This window comes from Phasianus colchicus, chromosome 16 (assembly GCF_987193195.1).
Source record: "Phasianus colchicus chromosome 16, bPhaCol1.hap1.1, whole genome shotgun sequence".
Lineage (NCBI taxonomy): Eukaryota > Metazoa > Chordata > Aves > Galliformes > Phasianidae > Phasianus > Phasianus colchicus.
In genome coordinates, this window is record NC_143451.1 from 15,403,902 (window position 1) to 15,424,791 (window position 20,890).

Genomic DNA, 20,890 nt, shown 5'->3' on the forward strand with positions numbered 1-20,890 from the left:
CCTTTAATAGCTGCCTAGTAAGACAGCACTAACACACTAAGCAACCTAATGCAGGATCTTTGAAGAACTTGTTATTTCTTCTGATAATTGTCAATTAACAAAGTTAAACAACTGTAATACAGATGAAGAAAAATTAAGACTGAAGCCTTTCAATTACGTATGCACAACTGCCTGCTTGCTTCTTGCTCAGCTCTTTAAAACAAGGGATGCAGAACAGCTTGGATTACAGCACAGAACACGTTAAAAGCTAGCAAATATAGCTACTGAGTATAGAACCAGGCCGTCCTGAGAAATACCTTGAGTAGCTTTTATGGCCAAGAAAACAAGTAACTGAGCTCAAGTGACATTCAGGACTGCTACCATGGCAGTCAGCTCTATCTGCACTGCAGTTTCCAGTGCTTCTGATCATCACCTTTTGTTATCAAGGAACCTGGGAGCTGCTAAATCCAACAGGGCTACCTGAGCACAGCCAACATCAAGAGGCCCCATAAAGGCTACAGATCCAAACAGGAAAAGTTGCAAAACTTTATGATATTCAATCCTTTATAATATCCAATGATTTTCAAGGAGCATGAAGAAAACACCCTATAGACACAGTTCTGAAGAGTAGACCAGCCACACTTCTCATTACTCAACATACCAACTTGCAAAGAAAAATCCGTGTGGCTGGAAGAACCTCAAAGAGCTTGACATCTGAAGAGAATTTCCTATACAATCCAGCCAACATATTCACTACCTTTATACTAAAGCCATCTCAATCATATCAAGTACCATAGATCAAAGCAGTTTTTTTCATGGTTGTATATGTATATACAGCACCAGTAACTTAAGGTAAAGAGCTTTAGCACAGCATTGTACTGCAACCAGAAAAACAGCACATTTGCCACCCTTACTATTTGAACAGCACGCAGCCACCAGACACTGGAACCTTCAGCCAACCTCAGCAGCCTTCTTTCCTACAGCCTTCCAGCTGAACAGCTTCATACTGGCACATTTTGGAAGCACCTCCATATTTACTGGACTGCCCAATTTCACGAAAAAAAAGCTACAGAAAACATTTTCACCTCTAGTAAGATCACTTACTAGAACCCTGAAAAATCCAAGTAACTGCCATCCCAATCACAATAATAAAAGCAGCTTTTAGAGTATTAGCCTACTGAAAATAAAAATAAATTATCAAACAACTGTCTACTAAGGCAAACTACCTAGCCATACCCTCTTTTAATTCCAAACTGTGCTGTCTGCCTTCCTGCACATCCCTCCCTCCATCACATCTCTCGTCTCCCATCACTTCAGTATTGCTCCCTCCCACAGAGGCCCAAAGACCACAACAGAAGTCAGTGACACGGCGATAACAGAGCTAACACTGCACTCACCTCAACCTCTGCATACAGCTATTTTAAGTGAGCTCTACCTGGCCTGCCTAGCCCTGTGTATTTGTGCGCACAGTGAAAAAAGCACGATCATCTCAAGCAGATACTCAGTTCTGCTAAGTATGAACACTTCAGGTGAGCCAGGCTTTCAGCATGGAAGTCACCTACAACACACTACAACATAGAATACTCTAAAAAACAAGCTTTGGTTCTCTTTGAATAGAGTAAGCAAGACATCTATTCTACATTTCACTGACATTATCTAGCTACACACAAATGTATAGAGTTAGCATTCTGGCTGTCGGGCTTACTGCCCCAAGTTAAAGTGAAAATCTATTTTATCTCCTTAAGTCAAATCCCTTCCAGATTACTCTGCAGGATCATGACAATTTTTGGCACTAATCATCAGGCAAACCAAGATTTTTTTAAATATATTCTTGAAGTAGGGCAATCTTCACAAGTTACTCTGAATTCAAAATCAGATTAAATCATGTAAATATTTTAAATCATGGCAGTAGTTAAATCTGATTAAATATTTAGATGTCTATCTACTAACAAACCTTATATTCTTTTTCAAAGGTCCTTTTAAAAGAAACTACAGCTCAAGTGTCAACTTAAAATCAGTACAAAGTATTCCATTCCTGCACACTGAAAAAAACAAACACTATCTGCTTCACCTTCAGCACGCACTTTTGAGTTCTTGACCAAAAACCTAACAATTCACCCCGATCAATCATTCCAATTCTTTCTCCCATAGGAAAAAAGAATAATTTTATCAGCATTTGGCTCATTGGTTCACCCAGCTAGTAGAATACCATTATTTAAGGCCACAGATTGATGTTTTTACAAGAAAACTCAAAGTTCATGCACACACTGATTTAAAATGCCCGAGGCATCCAGTGCAACTGGAGCCCTATTTGTGTGCCTCAAATTAAAGAAAATGTAGTGGCGAAGCAGGTGAAGAAGGACCATGTTGAATTTTATAAATACAAACTCGTTTCTTCTCAAGGACTTAGTAACACACATAGTCACTTCTGAGACCACTTCTGCCTTAGCATTTTTCAACTTGGCTTTCAATATTTAGATTACAAACATTAAAAGCAGCTATTGAGCCTATTTTCAGACATCCACCTGCAGCTCAGGGATTTGTCTGTTTTATTTTTGATGCTGTGCTACAATAAAGCAATTCAAGTCTCTGCAGAACAGGGTTTCACCGCCATGTCCACATTTTAGTTTGTGAAGTTTCTGTAACAGCAGGCACAGCCCTCAGTTCCTACACACACAGCATCCCCTTCGTCACAAAGATCATGCAAATTCCAGCATATGCCCAGGAACGCTGTGACTGAGCAAGATGTTTGTGCAATTACCCCTTCCATCTTCAGTGGCCTTTGCAGCAGCAAGAGCAGCACAGAAAGCAATGAGACCACCCCCCAGAGTGCTCTTAGCATTTCTAAGGTGACCAGAAAGGAGGAGTGCAAGGTAGATGTCAATGTTGGGAAAGAAGGGAAAGAAAAGGACAAGAAAGTAGGAAGGCAAGTTAAAAGAACATAGTAGCAGAAAGGATCAGTAAGAGCACAGGATGATACTGAAAACTCCAACTACTGGAGTACACTCGTTACAGATTCTGGAAATCAACCCAACACCCAAGTTTAGCTGCATGGCACAAGTAAAATTTGGGCACTCTGGAGGGGGAAAAGGCAGGAGGAAGGAAATCCTCTCAGTTTCTTCAATTAATATTTGCTTAGGAGTCATATTTATGGCATGTCAAAGTTTCAAAGGCAGCAAACAAAATTTAGTATTTAAGTTAGGATGTGACTGAGCATGTGCATGACACTGAACTGCAATAAGAAGTGTTGTTCTGCGACCTCCTTTCACCTCCAAGCTCCCTGTTACATGACATAGGTCGACTGCAAGAAACTAATAAATCCATCAGCAAAGAAAAGATAGATCAGCTAGTTTCTTCCTAATAACATTCCACAGGAACCCATGATTTATATGATAAATAAAAAGAAATTTAAAAAACTGCACTTCTGCCATCTGCCCCTGAAGCAAAAATGTTTTCTGAAATATTGATTATTTGAAAAAAATCCCCTAAAGGAAAAATAGGAATACTTTTGTGACTAAATACATGACGTAACATTTACACTAACAGAAAAACAACAGCAGTCTTCTGTACAAGTGCACTTACCAAGTCACAGAACTCAAAGACTAGGAGATAAGGAATGGCTTCCACACATTGCCCAATACACTGGAGAACATTTGGATGCTGAAGAATGCTGGAGTGAAAACACAGTTAAAGTCAGAAAGACTACAGCATTATTTTCAGTATAACATAACACACTGAAACCTCAACTGCAAATTTCAATACATAACTGGAGGCAGCATGAACAGAAGGTGCAAGTATCCAAAGACAGATTCTTTTTGCACCTTTATATCTTCTCTGTACTGTGGCAGCATATCATTGAAAGCAGCTGAAATTTGCAGGATAGCAAAACCACAAACCTGACACTGCCACAAAAACGTCTCACCTATCCTTCCATTCCCATCATTCCCTCGTACCAAAACTAAACGTTCATGCATGCAACTGGTTCATGAACTATGCTTAAGGAACTGATCTGGCTAAAAGCTAAACCTTTTTGTTAGCCAGGATAGTTCCCAGACAGATCAGTTTCTTCTTCTAACTTTCATAAAAAGCACTCGTGCCAATGCAGCAGAAGGCATGAGATTTCATCTTCTGACAGCTGCCAACAATTTAAGCCTAAATGCAAACTAACTAGGGCAAGAGAAAGAACTGAGAGAAGAAAGCTCTCTATGACCACTCATTTGTAGCACATTCAGGCAAGATAAGCTACACCTTAAGGAATGCATGATACTCCTTTCTCTATTCCACTCATCCATAGAGCTCTTTGGAGGACTCTCATCATTCCCAAAACATAAGAAGAGAAATTACCCTCCCTTTAGCATGCACCAAACTCCTCTCTAGTAGGTAAAGACTCAATTTCAGGAAGCAAATTGTACAGAAATCTTCCAACCATAACACACAAGGAAGAAAACACCAAGTAACACTATTTTGTTAGCATTTTCTTTCAGGCTAATCATTTCTGATCTGTGGAGTACTACTGGACAGAAGTTAATGCCATTGTAAATGCTTTATTTCTGCACAAGCCCCACTGCAAGCTTTCGGAGCAGAATTAGTTTTAGCACTATGCTGTATTTAATTCTTTTGAACATGGAAACTTCAAAGAACTTTACGCATACACGGTAACACAACACACTGCCAGTTCTTCTACTCTAACAGGAAATCCAAGCACAAGACAAAGCTCAGCTCTTAGAAGCAAGTACTTAGACATGGAGTTGGTTTGCAACACCAGGATTTTTCTGAACAGCTGCAGCAGAATATCTGATGAACTAAATCAAGTGTTTTCCAGTCACGAACAAATTACTACCAAGCATTTAAGCAAAGAGCTTATTATCTAAGCAAACTCAAATCTTGTTCATTTTGGATCAGTTGTATTTCATACCTTAGAGACAAGAATTTAATTTATAAAAAAGGGTAAGCAGAGAAATAAAACTTAAAAACCTGTGTAACTCATAAGCAGTAGTATGAAGTGCTTGCGGTAACCAAGTTACAGAATATTACTTACTAGTATGGTTCTCCACTTCTTAAAAACTGTTCTTGCTCCTTGAGACCCGCACTTGCTTTTAACTCCTTCACTATCACTCGTGCCACACTACTGCCTGTGTAGATTTCTCCAAGCAGGACCTGAAAAATTATAATCACTGTGCCTTTAATCAGAGGCCAAAAAAATGAGTTTCTCTACAAAAAGAAACAAGAGCTAAAAACAAAGATTTTCTGGCTTGTCAATGCACGTAGATGTCCATACTTCATAAATCCTGACAACTCATTACCCATCCATTTTCAGAAAACACCTCTTCTTGCAAAGAGCATTTATTAAGACTTTTTCCTGGAAAGCATTGGTGGTAACAGAATGTATGAATTCAATTGCATGGAATTGAATATTAGATACTAAATGGCTTTGTAGAAACTACAGGTATATTAAAGCAGTATTAATCACAGCTAAAAAGTAAACCTCAGTTTCTTATGATATTCTTTTGAAGGAAATACACTAGTCTAGTTAGTTTGGACTATAATTTTAACTGCAGTACAATACTAGAAGACTTCTCACCTTTCCAAACCAGCCATTTCCAATTTCCTGGATGTAGTTTAGACTCTGACGTGCAACTTGAGACTTTGATCCATCTGTCATACACAACAGAAGAAATGTTAGACACACCAAGCCACTCAGATTGCCAGTTATCAAGCAGTGGAGGAAACAATACAAGCATTTACAATATTTATTCCCAATGAACGCACACATTCAGGCTAAGCAACAAAACAGACACAGGCAAGAGTGAAGGTAACGTTGTGACAAAGTGCTAGGGAGAAACTTCTCAGCTTCTAAACCACTTGTACTATAGAACACCCACTGCCACCACAGACAGTCCTTACCACACATACACCTTTTTAACACGTTCAGTAAGAAAGCTGAATTCAGTCCCAATACATACACTATAGTTGGGCAAAGTGAATAACTCACACAGAAAAGTTCCCTATGGAAACAGAAAAAAACCTGAAATACTCACTGCTTCTACATTTGAACAGTTAAAGTTACTGTTTTAAGAGAATGGGTTGAATTGCTTTATTCTTTAGCCCAGCTGCCCTACTTACAGCTACCATCTGGAAGGAGGACACTTTCTGACTAAAAATAATTTACATAAAGAACATAGGCAGAGGACAAAACAAGACAAAAAATCCTGGCAGAGGATGGACAGCAACAATGGCAGACTCTGCACTATAGAAGAGATTCAGCAGTGTTTATCTCTCTGCTAATCAGCTAGAAATACTAATAAAGAGACTTAGTTTCTTTTTCCTTTTTTTTTTTTAAACAGAAACTGTCTTAAGGAATACATTCCCAAAATTCTTTCACATAAGCAAAATAAAATGTCCTCTTACCAATACCACATCTACAGCATGAGAAGCTCACAGTGACACTAAGAAAGTGATGCAGCCCACACAGTAGCACTGCTGTCAAGTAAGAGATTTACTCTTGCTTCCATTTAAGGCTAATGGATAAAATCCAACGACAACTCAGTCGTGAAGAGAACTACTACAGAGCAGAAGTTAGTAACATCCCAGAGCAACTTAAACCCCTGACGTGATACATAAAGCAAGGAGTCTAAGCAGATCCAAGCCACACTCATTCTGTTCAGCCACTCTGTGAAGCACCCACTCTAAGGTAAAACACAGAGACTTCATCCTGTACCCTACATAAATTTACTTAGTTCACATCTGTAGCAGTTAAACCTGTACAACAGACAATCAAGCACAATCAGCTACACAACGTTAGAGAATAAATTCCCTACTTCTCTTTTCTCGCTGTAGAGTTTATTTACCTGCACGAGATGGAAACTGAGATGGAGTTGGTAAAGCAATATTGGGAACTGAAAGAGTAAAAACTTCTGCTGGAGACTGAACAGACGGAGTATCTTCTGCTGGGGGCGTGAAATCTATTTCATCATCAAAGTTATCTTCAAATTCCTGAAATAAAAATCTCGGTAATTAAGCTAATATTGGCTTAAAATTAGCACTGTATTTCTTCCGGTTTCCTATCTGAATCCATAAACCAGACTACAACAAAGTAACCACAAACTAGGACCCAACAATACAAAGGGCTTCTTTTTTAAGGGCAATAACTGATAACATGAAAAGAAACCTAAAAACCTGAAAAACTGTAAATCACCAATGTTTAAAGGAATTGCACTGCATCTGAACACACAGTGCCAGGGAGGCTCACATCATCACTAAGTGACAAGCTTTTTTTTTAATTATTATTTGTTTTTCTTACTTTCAATTTATCACTGACTTAAAGACAACACTTGATGCTTACATTTCTTTATCAAAAATAACTTAGATTTTTCAGGGCCTTTCCTTATTCATTTTTTTCATATATACCTTTTTAAGATATATTCCTAGAAAACGAGCCACACAAATTTATGAACACCAATAATTGATGTTCCAGAAGAAACTGCTCTCTGCTAATAAATTCAACACATTTGCTACATTGGATATACATCTTCAATATTACCTGAGAGGAATATGTTAAATTCTATCACAAACAAACCCAAAAAGGGTTCTTTACAGTAAAACTGTCTCAAGACTACACTTTCACTATTGATCCTAATAGATAGCAACGATATTGACAAGCCCAAGATGCTGACTGCAGCACAGACTGAGTGCTTATCTAGTCACAGCACTATCCCAAGTGTGTAGACAGACAACTGCTGGATATTCAGAAGAAAACACGTAGAGTGAGGCAGAAATACCAGAATGCAGCTGCCAATATCATGTGCACGTACATTTCTAACTTGAAGGCTTACCTTGAAATCGATCTCTGGGTCTTTGCAGCAGGAGACACAGTTTGCAAGCAGTACCACCAGTACTACCAGAGCACAGACAGATAGAATGGCAAAAGATGAGGAAACTTCAGCTGCCGCTCCTTGTCCTAGAAACAAGCACATATGTAACATTATAGAAATACAATCAGGGTCAGAAGGTGCTGCTCCCAAATATCTTACCAATCCTACCATGAGTTTCAACACTTAACTATATGGAAATGATCGACGTAAAAGCGAAGGGAAGGGGCCAACCCCTCCTGTGCACAGCTGCACACACAGCTCGTGCTGCCTGTCCTGCACACAGAGGGACCTCCGACACCCCCAGCACTGGGAGGTGATGAACAGCAGCAGCCCCAAACATCGGGACTCCATCTGATAAACTCCTAGAGGTGACTACACACGGATAGGAGAGATCCAGTCCTCTGGGGTTGGTTCCAGTGAGCTACAAATCCTGCCCTAAAAAAAAAAGGTAGCCAGAAGGAATCCTCATGTGGGCTGTGTATGGATATACAAAGCACTACTATAAGGCACTACAGTACCTTTCAATGAATGTATGGCAACCACAAGTTGCTTTCACAAAAGCAAAATGAATCTAAACAACTCCACTCTCCATTTCCATTTTTCACCATTCTTTAGGTGATTTGTCTCCATCTCAAATTAAGATGTACTCTTGAACATTTTGGTTATCAAGCCTGAAGTCCATGTTTTACACAAGTTACAGTCTTTGCCAGAACATGACCCTCTCTTTACATGGAATAAAATGTACTTCCTAACCTTACAGAACTTCTGCAACCCCCAAGAAAAGGTAATGAAGTAAAAAAAAAAACCACAAAGATCACCTTTGAATAAGATGGTTCATTAAGATGGAAGGCACCCAAGCTTCCAAAAATGCAGGGAAAACGTTCATACACAACACTTAAAAAAATGCTTTAATGTAAGAAAAATGCTAATTATCATGGGCAAGTTCCTGCAACACTTACAGAATAGCATTTTATGACTCACACAACTCAGTGCTGCTTACCAAGAACTACAGAATCCATCTCTATTTGGATAAGCTTTGAAGGCACTGTTATAGTCATTAAAAAGTGGTATTTTTTAATTTGCACTTTTTAAAAAGATGAATGTAAAATTAAATATGAGATGATGACAACCTATAATTGAAGTAATTTATTTTTTTATAAGTGAAGCTATTTTAATGTCTTGCATAAATACATATTCAATGATGGGAGTCACTGGTTAAGCACAGGCAGCAGTGTTTGACACAGTGCTGCACAACCTGCAGTCCAACCTGTGTGTGCAAGTAGATGAACATACCAAAAAAGCAGCAATGATAAATGATGCTGGCATCCTCAGGATCAAGCATAGGAATGAGAACACACCTCAGTACCAACCAGCATGTTCAAGGAGGGGGAAAAGACTTTCATACAAAGCACACCTCAAAGCAATGCGTACAGCTTAGGATTCTGGATACCTTCAGTCGACTTTCTTTGTAGGACAGCAGGCTTATCTGCCAAACACAGCAACTAAGCCAACAAGTTGTTTTCTTGCCTGCTTTAATTCATTCTTTGCCCAGTTCCGCAGCAAACCCCCAGCCCCAGCCCCTCCCCAGGCACAGCAGGCCGAGACACAGCAGTGCCAGCCCACAGGAGCAGGACAGGACCAGCAGCACTGCCTGCCCACAGCAGGGACAGCAGCTCTGCCCCTCTTCCCTTACCAGTTATCAAAACTCACTGAGCACAAGCCTGGCCTCTCCCAAACTTGCTTCAATGAGATTCACCAATTAATCTTCATGAAATTGGGCTTTAGGTAAAAAAGTGACAGCACAACACTGCACGTTTCTAAGCCTGGGGGACAAACAAGTGCATGTGACAAACATTACAGAGCACACTGACAAAAGACACTCACTGCCAGGAGAAAGACAGAACACACCACACATGAAGCATCATTAGGGCACAGCCAACTTCAAGGCAGCATCTGATTTTCAGCTTTCAGCACAGTAGTTGCTATGCGACAACAGTCCCACAGCAGAAGGCAGAGGCTCTCCTCTCAGGAGCAGCCATGGCAATGGCAGCTCTCACTAATCACTGCAGCTATTCCCAGCACCAATGCAGATGACAGCACTCACTGACACTGACTCTTCAACACCCCCAAACTACATCAGGAACCACGATGTTACTTTATGACTCTGACTCTGTCAGAGCAGAGCACCTTTACAGCACTAATGAATGACCGTTAGTGCTCTGCTCCCCTGCTACCTCCATGGCATCTGTTAAACGAGACCACACTTACCTAATTGTGCTATTCATAGATATTAATGCAACCAGATTAAAAATACAAAACACACTACATCAGTGTTGTATTACAAGCATGAGTTTAAAAGCTCCCCTTTTCCTAAATAACGCTGCCATTCTCTTCTGTGCTAGCTATTAACTTGTAAAGGGCTGGGTGGGATGGAGAACGCTTTCCAAGTCAGATTCAGATTGCCAGCTTTTCTCACCAAGGGTCTTTCCTACATCTGTTCACTCTGTGACATCTGCAGGGCTGCTGCACAAAACCAACACAGACAACCCAGCAGAGGAAGGCCTAGAGGTGAAGGTCTAAGACTAAAACAAAGGCCTGCTGCAAACAATCCTACATGTACATATTGTGCAACCCAGTCAGGATGACAACATAAATGCTTAGCATGCATTACAACTCCTTTATTTCACCAAAAAAGCTTCATTTGCTAATTCCAACAGTCCCTCCACTCCATTCATCCCAACTTTTTCTGCTATGCTCCATTTAACAGCCAAGGCAAAAAACAGTATTGTCTTTGAGAATGTTTCAGCAGACATTTGTACAGCACTCAGCTGTGCGATGCCACATTACGATAGACTTTACAATGAATTAGAATTGCATCAAATCACCACTAATCTTCAATTGAAACACAACAAAAGCAAACAAACTTAAAAGTTTTGAAGGACTGTTACTTACATTTCAGACTGCTTTTTGAAAGGTAACAAGGTGAATCTTAGGGGGGGAGGCACTTAACAGGACTCCCTTTTCCAATCAGCCATTTGATTCGAATGGCCATTACCAATACAGCAGGAAGGAACATTCCCAAGACTCAGATGGCTTTCATTGACTCGATGCCCTCAGCACAATGCCAGCACCTTCAGGAAATCTAAAACTGCTTGCAAATGTCTGAATTAATTCAGATGGTTCCTTCATTGAGCAAACTGCTAAGAACTGACATACACAACACCTCTTACAGAGCATTAGGCAGGCTCCTGGTTGACATATGAACATCTTGGCTTTCAGATTTTCAGTATGTTGCCATTCAGAGAAAAGCCAAAAGTCTGAAAGCAAGAAAATTACATCAAACAAAACGTGGAGAACTCTACTATCTGAAGGGAGTTATTTCAAAATCCTCCTCCTCTCGGCATGCCATTATTATCCTTGTCTCAGATAAGGCAAAGTCTGCATAGCTAACCAAAGTAACCTTTGCAATGGATATGATATGACAAATACCTCTTTAGACAAAAGCACTTTATCGCCTGATTCTCTTTTCCCTTCTTCCTTATAACTACAGAAAATGCCAATAGCCACAGTCCCAAGAAAAGGAGCTCTTAGCAACCTCAGGGAGCACCACCCAAAGTACTGACATACACGCTTGTGCTTTGTCTTTCTGAAGAGGAGAGGCAGCAATTAGTTGTTTGTCAGAAAGAAATTCCTGCCTAAACCTGAATTGCTTTTCATGGCCTCAATCAGTCCCACACTTTGACAAAAATAAGAGGACAAAAAATTCAGCAGCAGTGAAAAAAAACACACACAAGTTATTCAGTGACTTACTGTATCCTTCTAGACAGAAATTGAAACACTTCACCCCTCTCATCTGAACTCGGCCATGACAATCCCAGTTCTTACCCTACAACATTATTAAATCCTCCATGGCAAGCGTGGGCAGGGTGAAAGACTGGGACATGTGCACAGACACTGCTTTGGAAAAACCACCAGTCCTTCTCCACATCGGCTCATCTCCAGAGACAAGGATAACAAGGACAGCAAACAGCAACTTTCTGCTGACCTTTTCCCAGTAGACAACCAAATCTTTGCCCTCTCCCCTAAAGCCCCACAACAGAAGCCAGTTCCACAGGTGTCTGTGGACACATAACCCTGACATCATCACGTCCTATGCATACGTTCAAGAAGAAATATCAGCTGCTTCATTTCACAAATGGATACGTAACTATCAGCAATTCTTGGCAAACAGTCTTAATCCTCCCATTTGTCCCTAAAAAGACTAGAAGCCTCTCTTACCACTTATACCAATGTTTTTTTCTAACCATTCTATCCCATGTGCCTCCTAATCACTTCTACATTGTGCTTCAAGAGAGCTTCTATAGCTGCTTATGTTCACTGTGAAGTCAGGACTGGCAGAGGTTACACATCCAAGGCAGGAGCATCTGCAGTAACACTGGATTCCCACAAAATCCAGCATCCTCCAAACACCACAGATCCAATCTCCACCTTCTTCTGAACACTTCCCCTGCGCACCTCAGCACTGCCAATCAGGCATCAACTTGTAAAACCATGAGCTCAGGGCCAGCTTTACACTGCTGTCCTTAATCCATTGCTCAACCAGTCTCCCCACTGATGTCAAAGAACTGCCCACAAAACAGCACACTGCTCCAATTTAACAAGGATTAACTAAGGGCTGGGAATGGCTGGGAAGTGTTCAGAGAACAAGACTGGTTTGAAGTTGCAGTGTTAAAATTTCCAACCTGCAGAAAGCAAGATCTTCAGGTAAAAAACAGATTAGTTCAATCATAACATATACTGTGCTTTCGTGGTAATGTTTCTGGAAAATCTGGGTAACTAATTATACTGCAAAGGTAATACATGGTTGTTAAGTGTTTATATACATATATACACACATACGTACACATTTATATTTACACGACTGCTGCTAGATGTTGGTTCTTACAGCTAATTCCTGCCCAATACAGTACAATCTCACATGCTACACCTTCCCTCCAATTGAGAGGCACAAGAACTGCAGAATTGTTGGTTGTTTTTTTGTGGTTTTTTTTTTTCCAAAACAAAGCAGACCACAATCATTTAGAGCATAAGATTACCTGTCATGGTATCTCAAACCATCAGAAGTACCCGTAGCACAGAAACCAAAATATCAGTATCTCTTCCTCACACCAGTTGATAGGTGCACAAACTAATATACTGTTTTTAAAGAGACAAATTACATTTCATTTTGCAAAAGTAATTTATACATGCAACCTTCATTGGTGGTATTTTTGGGCGTTTCCAGCTCTCAAGGAAGACTTGGATAAGGTACACAGAAGAGAAGGCAAGCAGCAGCATTTTGCCTCAAGAGCTCCTTCACCCCAATTTCTCATTTCCATTCACAGCTAAGAATCTCTAGGAAAAAGAACAGCCCATGGGATAAATTTGTGAGAACAGGATCTGCTGTGCTGAAAGCCAATACCTGAAAGTCTACTATCCAGCCTCCCTACCACTCTCATAACACACAAATCTCAGGGTACAAAAGTAAGCCTGAAACACTTCACACAGCTGCTGAATCACAGCAGCACCTCTAAGGAAACTTCTCTGAGAGCAGCGTTGGAGAATGTACTGCTTTGGACCAGCACCTCACGCCGGGAACCAAATACAGAACACAGCTCCCTGAGACAGCTCGCTTCTCCCCACCACTCCGCCCAAGCAGTGCCAGGCCCAACACCTCCTTACTGCAAGTTATGCTTCAACTACACAGGTAGGCTGCAACAACTATCATGACGTGCTTCCAACACCTCCAACTATAAAGCTGTGTCTTTTGTAACTGCAGTACAACAAAAACACAACAACAGAAGTGACAAACCTATTGCAAACTGTATCCAGCACCATATCAAGCTCCAGATACTAGACATGCACACTAAATAGCTAGGCAGGTCCAAAGCAAAATCTCAAACAGCTTTGGTGCTCCATGCACTGTACGTCTACTGCAGAAATAGTTAGGATTAGATCAGAGAACAAAGGAGCCCTCTAGGACAGTGTTAGCTGTAGCCAACTGTAGACCCTTACAGGAAGAGAAAGCAGACCCAGCCTGAGAACAAAGCCTCACATGGAACATTCCTGCAGGCCAAGAGTCAGGACTGGCTTCTCACTTCAGAGTCACAGGGAGAAACAAAAGAGAAAAGGCAACCTAGCAGCTCTAGCTGGACAATTAGTAGGTACCTGGATCAGAAGTTAGAACAAGAGATAAAGGGATAAGTAAACATATTTAATTCTTGAAAGCAAAAAGAAAGGTGAGATGAACAGACCACTCCCAAGAAAACTGCATCATGATTAAAGCCCCTTATACAAGCAAGATTTTTCTCAGCTTCAAGTGATCTGTCTCTCTACTTTGCATATGCTTAGAAATTTGCTTTTGTCTGCATGCACGGCAGTCACACACACTGCATGCAATACCAAATCACAGGCCACAAACACAAGCAGGCCTCGCTCTGACAGAACTCCCAATAAACATCAAGCCAAAACAGCTTAAAAGCAACAATTTTCCCAGACTATGAACCAGAGAACTCATCTTCATAATTAAAAAAGTAACAATCTCAAAGTTGTTGTCTCTAGCCATTTCATTACACCAGTTAGAACTGCACAAACTTCTAGATGCCTCTGGATGCTACACATCAATTTCTAGGTGTCCCTTCCTGGATCTTCAACAAGGATTCACTGCCACGGCATTCCGCTGCTGCAGGAGGGCAGCCCCAGCATCGAAGCTCTCAGTGCAAAGCAAGGAAGCAGGCAGGCACCAGCCCTGCTGCCTCCATCATCCAACTGAGCAGACTGCAATCATCACAAATGTAAAACTGAACATACCTGTGAAAAATGCTACCACCTATACAAGTAATACAGGAAAATAAGAATAGTTTCGAGCCTCCGTTCCTTTGCACTTGCAAGGACTTCATACAGCAGAGATGACAGAAGCGCTTCTTCTGACATTAACATACATACCCTTGATTCCAATTCCCAGCTTTCTGGAGAGGCAGCTGAATTAAGGTCAAGTATGAAAATCCAAGTCAAAAAGAGAGAGAGGGAGCCTGAATTAGAATGCAAAGCTTTAGCACAGCAAAGCAGAAGTGTCAGATTATGATGCAGTATGTTATGTTTGTCTGCAAAAATTACCACTAAAGAGCATTTCTCAAATACCTTTACTTCAGCTACACAATGCTAAAAGTGATAATCATCTTGGCCTGATGCACTCAGGTGGAACACCTAACACAGAACAGCTCAGAACAGCTGAAGTACTTCATTCTCCCAGTTGCTCTAACCTGGAGCAGGTCAGGTCGTCCAGCGGTCCATCAGAGGTGGGAGTCAGCTAGACCTGTCCTCAGCTCTCACCTCCAGCACGTCAACCCTCATGTTCACAACAGTCACAGCATATCCCAGGACCCTCCTATCCCATTCAATGAACAAATTAAGTGAGTCTGTTTCTAGCTAGTAGCATCTTCAACATCTTGCTTTTCCTACTTTCTACAGTAATTGCTATGGACCTTATCAGGTGAACAATAAAAGCCTTCCTTCCTCTACCACCTCCTTTTTTTTTTCTAGCATGTTTAGAAATACAGCCCCAAACATGAGAGACAAATACAGAACACACTGTCACGGCACACCTTCATCTGCAAACACTGTGAAGCCATACTTAAAAGTATGAGCTGCATCATTCATCTTGATGAAGACACTGGGAACATGACAATTCCACAGACTCAGTCTGGTGCAATTCCACAGTAGTTCCACAAAATGAAACGTTTTTGAACAAGGAATTCAAGCCAGTCTTGCTAGAACCTGCCACTGCCATCCTGCTTCCTAACTGCCTTCTCAAAAGAGAAATCTCTTCATTATGGGCATATGGCAGGACTACAGAGGTCACTACAAGTATCTCACACACACATCTCCTCTCCTCCTTTTTCTGGTGACCACCATCTCTCCAGCACAGTGCTCAAGGCTGGACAGATCAAAATGTTTCACCACCACCAAAGAAGCAGCCCTTCCTGCTAGGTGCACAACTGGGAGATTGTGAAATAATTCCAAAACCCATTACTTATTATTTTAAGAAAAGTCCATTCAATTATTCCTAATTTTACAACTCTCATGCATGAGGCTGCATACAGCAGTGAGTTGAAAGAGCTGCCAAGGCCTAAAGCAGAGTCTGTCATTTTATTTCAGAAGTCATCAACGACCACCGGTCTCAACACAGGAAATCAAAGCAACTTCCCATGCGATACACAAGGGAAAAAGTCACAATAAACAGAGGCTGTTTCCAAAGAGCGATTTGCTTAGCATGACTTTCCATTCTGACAGGTCAGGTTTGTGACAGCATCACAGCAGTTACATCCATATCTCTGAGCTTTGTAGGATATGTGGCATAGTCTTGATAGCAAAATAGCAGAGGAACTTTTCATTAAAAAAAAAGCTAGGTTACTTTGAGAACACTTGATGCCTACACTGACACCTGCCTTGAAATAGAAAAGCTAACAACATTTCAGGAAAAGAACAGACATCAAAAAGGAAAAGATTGCCGGCCAGAACTCTGCTTGCCCTAACTCATGGCATGATGACAAGTCAGCATCATCGGGAAATTTTTCACATATTTCATGAATGAGAAAACTGTCACTGAGCCTCAAAGAAAATACAAGTTTGACCAAGGGCTTCCCAAGGCTTTCATTTTACCCAGAACTTTATCATAAAAGGACCAACCTCAAGGAAGGCTGACAGAAGCAGTAACTCATGAGCAATTCTGAAGCTTCCTTGGGAAGAAAATAAATGGGAAAAACGTAGGTCCAAAACAAAGCAAGTGTGGGTTCCGCACCCAGTGCTGCTACTTCCCGTGGCACAGCAGCCGAAGGTGCTGAGCTTCACTGCTTCCCCTCACGCTGCCGCCCTGCCGCTCCATGCTGCACCACCACAACTGAACCTCAGCGCACATCTGAGTCGAGCCCAGCAGAATTCATCGCCAAAACAATTTTATGTTCGGAAGCACCAATAGAGCACAAAGAAATAAGTGAACGATTGAGGCGACTGTTACCTATCAGAGCGAATAAACCTTCCTGCGGTAATCGGTGAGATCGGGAGAACACAGCGGCCGTGCGCGTCTTAAGACGAACAGGAAGATACGGGCCCGAAGGCGGCCAGCGTTACCTAACGCAGAGCCGAGCAGCCGGGACCGCATTCCCGCCGAGGGAAGCGCCGCCCGCGGCCCGGGCAGGGAGCCCCACTGCGATCCACGGGCGGAACGGGGGAAAGCACGGCGAGATCCGCGGCTCGCACAGCCGGCCGCTACGGAAGAGCCGCGCGGTGCGGAACGAGCGATCACAGGAGCCGCGGCCGCCCGAAGCGGGACAGCGCGGCCACAGCCACGGCCACGGCCGCGCCCCGCAGCCCCCGCGCCCGGGCCGCCCCCGCCGCGCCGCGCCGCCTCCCGCGCCTCACCTGCGCCCGCCGGCGGAAGCGGGGCCGCCCCACCGCTCCCCAGGAGCAGCGACAGCAGGACGGCGAGCCCGGCCGGGCCGCCCCCCCGCCTCCCTGCCGCCGGGCCGAGCCCCTCGCGCCGCCGCATGTCCTCCGCCGCCGGCCCGCGGCTCGGCGCCGATCGAGGGGCTCGAGGCTCTCAGCGTCTCCAAGGAGCTCCTGCGGCAGCCGCTGCCCCCCGCCTCCGCGGCGCGGCCCTCCGCGGCATCGGCGTCCGCGCTCCGCTCACACGGCCCCTCCGGCCGCCGCCGCCGCCGCCATCTTCCGGGCTACCTGACCGAGAGGGGCGGGCGCTCCGCTGACCGACAGCCCGCCGCGCCAATCGACGCGCGCCTCGCGCTCGGGGGGCGGGACCGCCGGTCGGGACGGAGCCGATCCGAGATTGACGGCCAGATCAGCCAATCGCGCCGCACGGGGCGAGCCGGGCCGAGCGCAGGCTGCGGCGCGAGAACGGTGCGGAGCGTTCGGCAATCAATACGCGCGACCGCCGACGGGAGGGGGCGGGGCTTCCCCCGGACTGATGGAGCCCAGCACCAATCGGCCGGCAGCGCGGACCCGGGGGCGGGGCGGCGGGAGGAGCCTGCCTCAGTCCGTGCGCGGGACGGAGAGCGGCGCTGCCGGGTTGGCCGTGCGCGGCTCCGCGTGTCCGGCTCGAGACAGCGGCTGCGTTACCCAATGAGCCGTGTTTTCTGACGTGTTCGAGTTAGCTTTGCTTCCACCAGAAATACTTGAGTTGAATCATAATGTGGGAGACAGTCTTCCGTTGTTCTAGCCCGCTCCTGCTAGTGCGTTGCGCTGCTCACTCGGGTCACTCGCTAAAAGCACCAGGAAGCAACGAGCAGCTCGGAGGCGCTCCTTGCCTGAGGCCGCTCACGTCGCGGACTGGGAAGGCCCCTTGCCCTTCACATCAGCGCAGTAAGCCATGCGTGACACATCGTTATTGTTGTTTTCAGGCACAACTAGATAACACCGCAATTCAAATAGTTCTGAGGTGACAAGCACGCAGCCAGCTCTTTACCCATCTACATCCATCTGCTGGAAACTTCGAAGACAAGTCTTTGCTTCTTCACTCTCCCCAGCCCCCCTTGTGAGGCGGATGTCGGGGCTGAGCCCCGGATCTGCGCCACGGCCGCTGTTCGCAGTGCCGGTGACCAGCCTCGCGGTGCTGCTGCGGGCAGCTCTCGGCTCTGCCATAGTTCTTCGTGCACATTCCACAACAAAATAACGCTGAGGTTCACAGCAGCTCCAGACCTAACGCTTAAAACTTCATTTGCAGCCTGTCAGCAGGTTTGCAGTGTAAGGGTGTTCTCATTTCAACAGCGAGAACAATTCAGTGCATTTTAAACACAGCAGACTGGCTCATTTCAGAGCCCGCCCTATCCTCATTGAATGCCACGCTTTGATGTAATTTACTGATAACACAACATGTTGTAATGCTATCCGGGAAGTTACCGTGTCATTAAGGGACTTGTCAGAGCACTGTTCTGTAATGACGGTACACGTAAGGTGAGCTGTGAATCAGTCACTGGCGGAATAAGAAGCTATATAACCAGCCCTTCAATTCCCTGTTCTGCATTACTCACAGGTATGCTGAGCTCCAAACGCCCCGTGAGCATCCTAAGCACAGCGACACAAAGCCTGATCTCCGACAGCCTGTTACCATTCCCCCATCTGCAGCTTAACATTTGTAGCAGCTCTCGGATACTAATGGGATGAGCAACCCGCCAACAAGTAATGCAAAAGGTGCTCACGCAGAAAATATATTTACTTAAATAAAACAAAACTCTTGCTGCACACAAGATGGGATGTATTACCACATCACAGCCTCATGTTTCTTGATTATGCGCTGTTAGCACTGCCAAATTACTGGAGCTGCTGTTCCGTGTGGGAGGTGTTAAAACCTTTTTTTAGACAGAGATAATTGGATCAACTAAAGGATGTTGATGGTTTTATTCTCAGTCGATGTTCTTAAATATTTTTGCTAACATTATTGGTGCGGAAGGAATACTGTCTAGCAGACTGAGCAAGTTGCCAGAGGGTGTTAGAGGTCTTAAGCATAGCTGTGAATTAAGCCCCAAAAGATTCACAACTTCCTTATGACAAAACAGAGCTGAGCATCGGCCACACGGCTGAGAACAGAATGCAGCCTTTATTGCAGCTCTGTGCTGTAAGTGTGGTGGTTGGTTTGCTTACATGCCAACATCAAGACGTGCCCTGCCCCCCAGAAAAGAAAAATCTCTCATTCCATCATGCGTTACATTTTCCGTTGGTGTCACTGTTTTCTTTTTATACTTAACAGCAATGTGCTCCTCTGCCTGATAAACAGGCAAAATGAATGTCAGTGATTCAAACCTCCACTTTCAGGTAGAAGAGACCAAGTAATGTTCCTACGTAACCAAAGGCATCTTCCTCTGTTCACTGCTGTTCCAATACTACAGCCCACAAGATGATTTATATAGCTCCCAAGGAAAGGCAGGTTTAAATGATGAGTAATTTGCTTATTTCAGTCAAATATTTTCCCCTCGTTCTGTATCTGTCACTCTAAAATGGGTAGAGCAGAACTCCCCGGCTTCCTCCCACAAATGCTTCAGTTTGCATATGGAGAGACAAACTCCTGAGAAATACAGCCAGGTGTATTCTGAATCACTGGCCCAAAATTCCCTTTATATGAGTTTCAACATGTGTTAAATAGTAGCCCAGCAGCTCCTATCATAATCCACAGAACTGCATCCTTCTTAGAAAATATTTCAGAACCAAATGTCCTGGGAGGTTTTATTCTGTACACTGGGGAACACCCACAGGAGCTCCATGGCCCTGATGGGGAATGGCACTGCCTGCTTTGCCTTCAGACAGGTGGAATGTGAAGAGGTCTTAACATGTAGACATGAATCACAGTTTTAAATAGATCTTATTAGAATTATTTAGAAGTCTTTTATTTACTTCTTTTATTAAATTCATTTCCCTCTCATCCATTGAATCATCCTATGGAATCAATGTCATTAATCAAATGGATTTTTGTGGAAGAGTAGTTAAGTACTTAATCAAAATGGCATAAGAAGTGCTAATATCAGTAAAAACTTCTTATCAACAGGATTTCCTCCCGACTTAATTGAAATACAGTCATGAGTGCACAAATTGCTTTCCCCAGGCATTACTCTCAGATGCTATTGGCAGCCAAGACACCAATTCTGCCAATCCTCTAACTCTTTTCTTTATGCCACCGACAACTGTCAAATGCTGGACCAAATCACATCTGTGATGATATATTCGTGTTTTAAAGCTTCCTCTACAATTCTGTCTGCAAGACAAAAATAGGAGATGTAGCTGCGTTGTTTCCATTAATGCAAAAAGAAATGCAAAGCGATGACCTTTGTGTAAAGGTGCTGTACAACCTTTATAGCCATATTGGAAATTACTTGTCGTCGTCTTCTACTTATTCTTTCCTACTTATTTTTAGCAAACATTAAGTTGTGTGCTCCACTAAATTTTGCTCCAGATGCAGCAAAACAGTACTGAATAGAATAAGAAACTATTTAGCCAAA

At 43.3% G+C, this 20,890-nt stretch overlaps 1 protein-coding gene across 1 annotated transcript in view; it reads right to left on the reverse strand.

Annotated features, from left to right (window-relative positions):
• The window catches only part of LMTK2 (lemur tail kinase 2), a 32,618-nt gene extending 14,895 nt beyond the window's left edge, over nucleotides 1–17,723 (reverse strand). Inside the window, exons 1-6 of the mRNA XM_031606763.2 lie at nucleotides 17,310–17,723; nucleotides 7,812–7,936; nucleotides 6,828–6,972; nucleotides 5,561–5,634; nucleotides 5,018–5,136; nucleotides 3,562–3,649 (exon numbers count right to left, since the gene is read on the reverse strand). Of these exons, the coding sequence (XP_031462623.2) occupies nucleotides 3,562–3,649; nucleotides 5,018–5,136; nucleotides 5,561–5,634; nucleotides 6,828–6,972; nucleotides 7,812–7,936; nucleotides 17,310–17,436 (678 nt within the window). The 5' untranslated portion in view covers nucleotides 17,437–17,723. The remainder of the gene's footprint in view (nucleotides 1–3,561; nucleotides 3,650–5,017; nucleotides 5,137–5,560; nucleotides 5,635–6,827; nucleotides 6,973–7,811; nucleotides 7,937–17,309) is intronic.
• Between the last annotated feature and the right edge of the window lie 3,167 nt (nucleotides 17,724–20,890).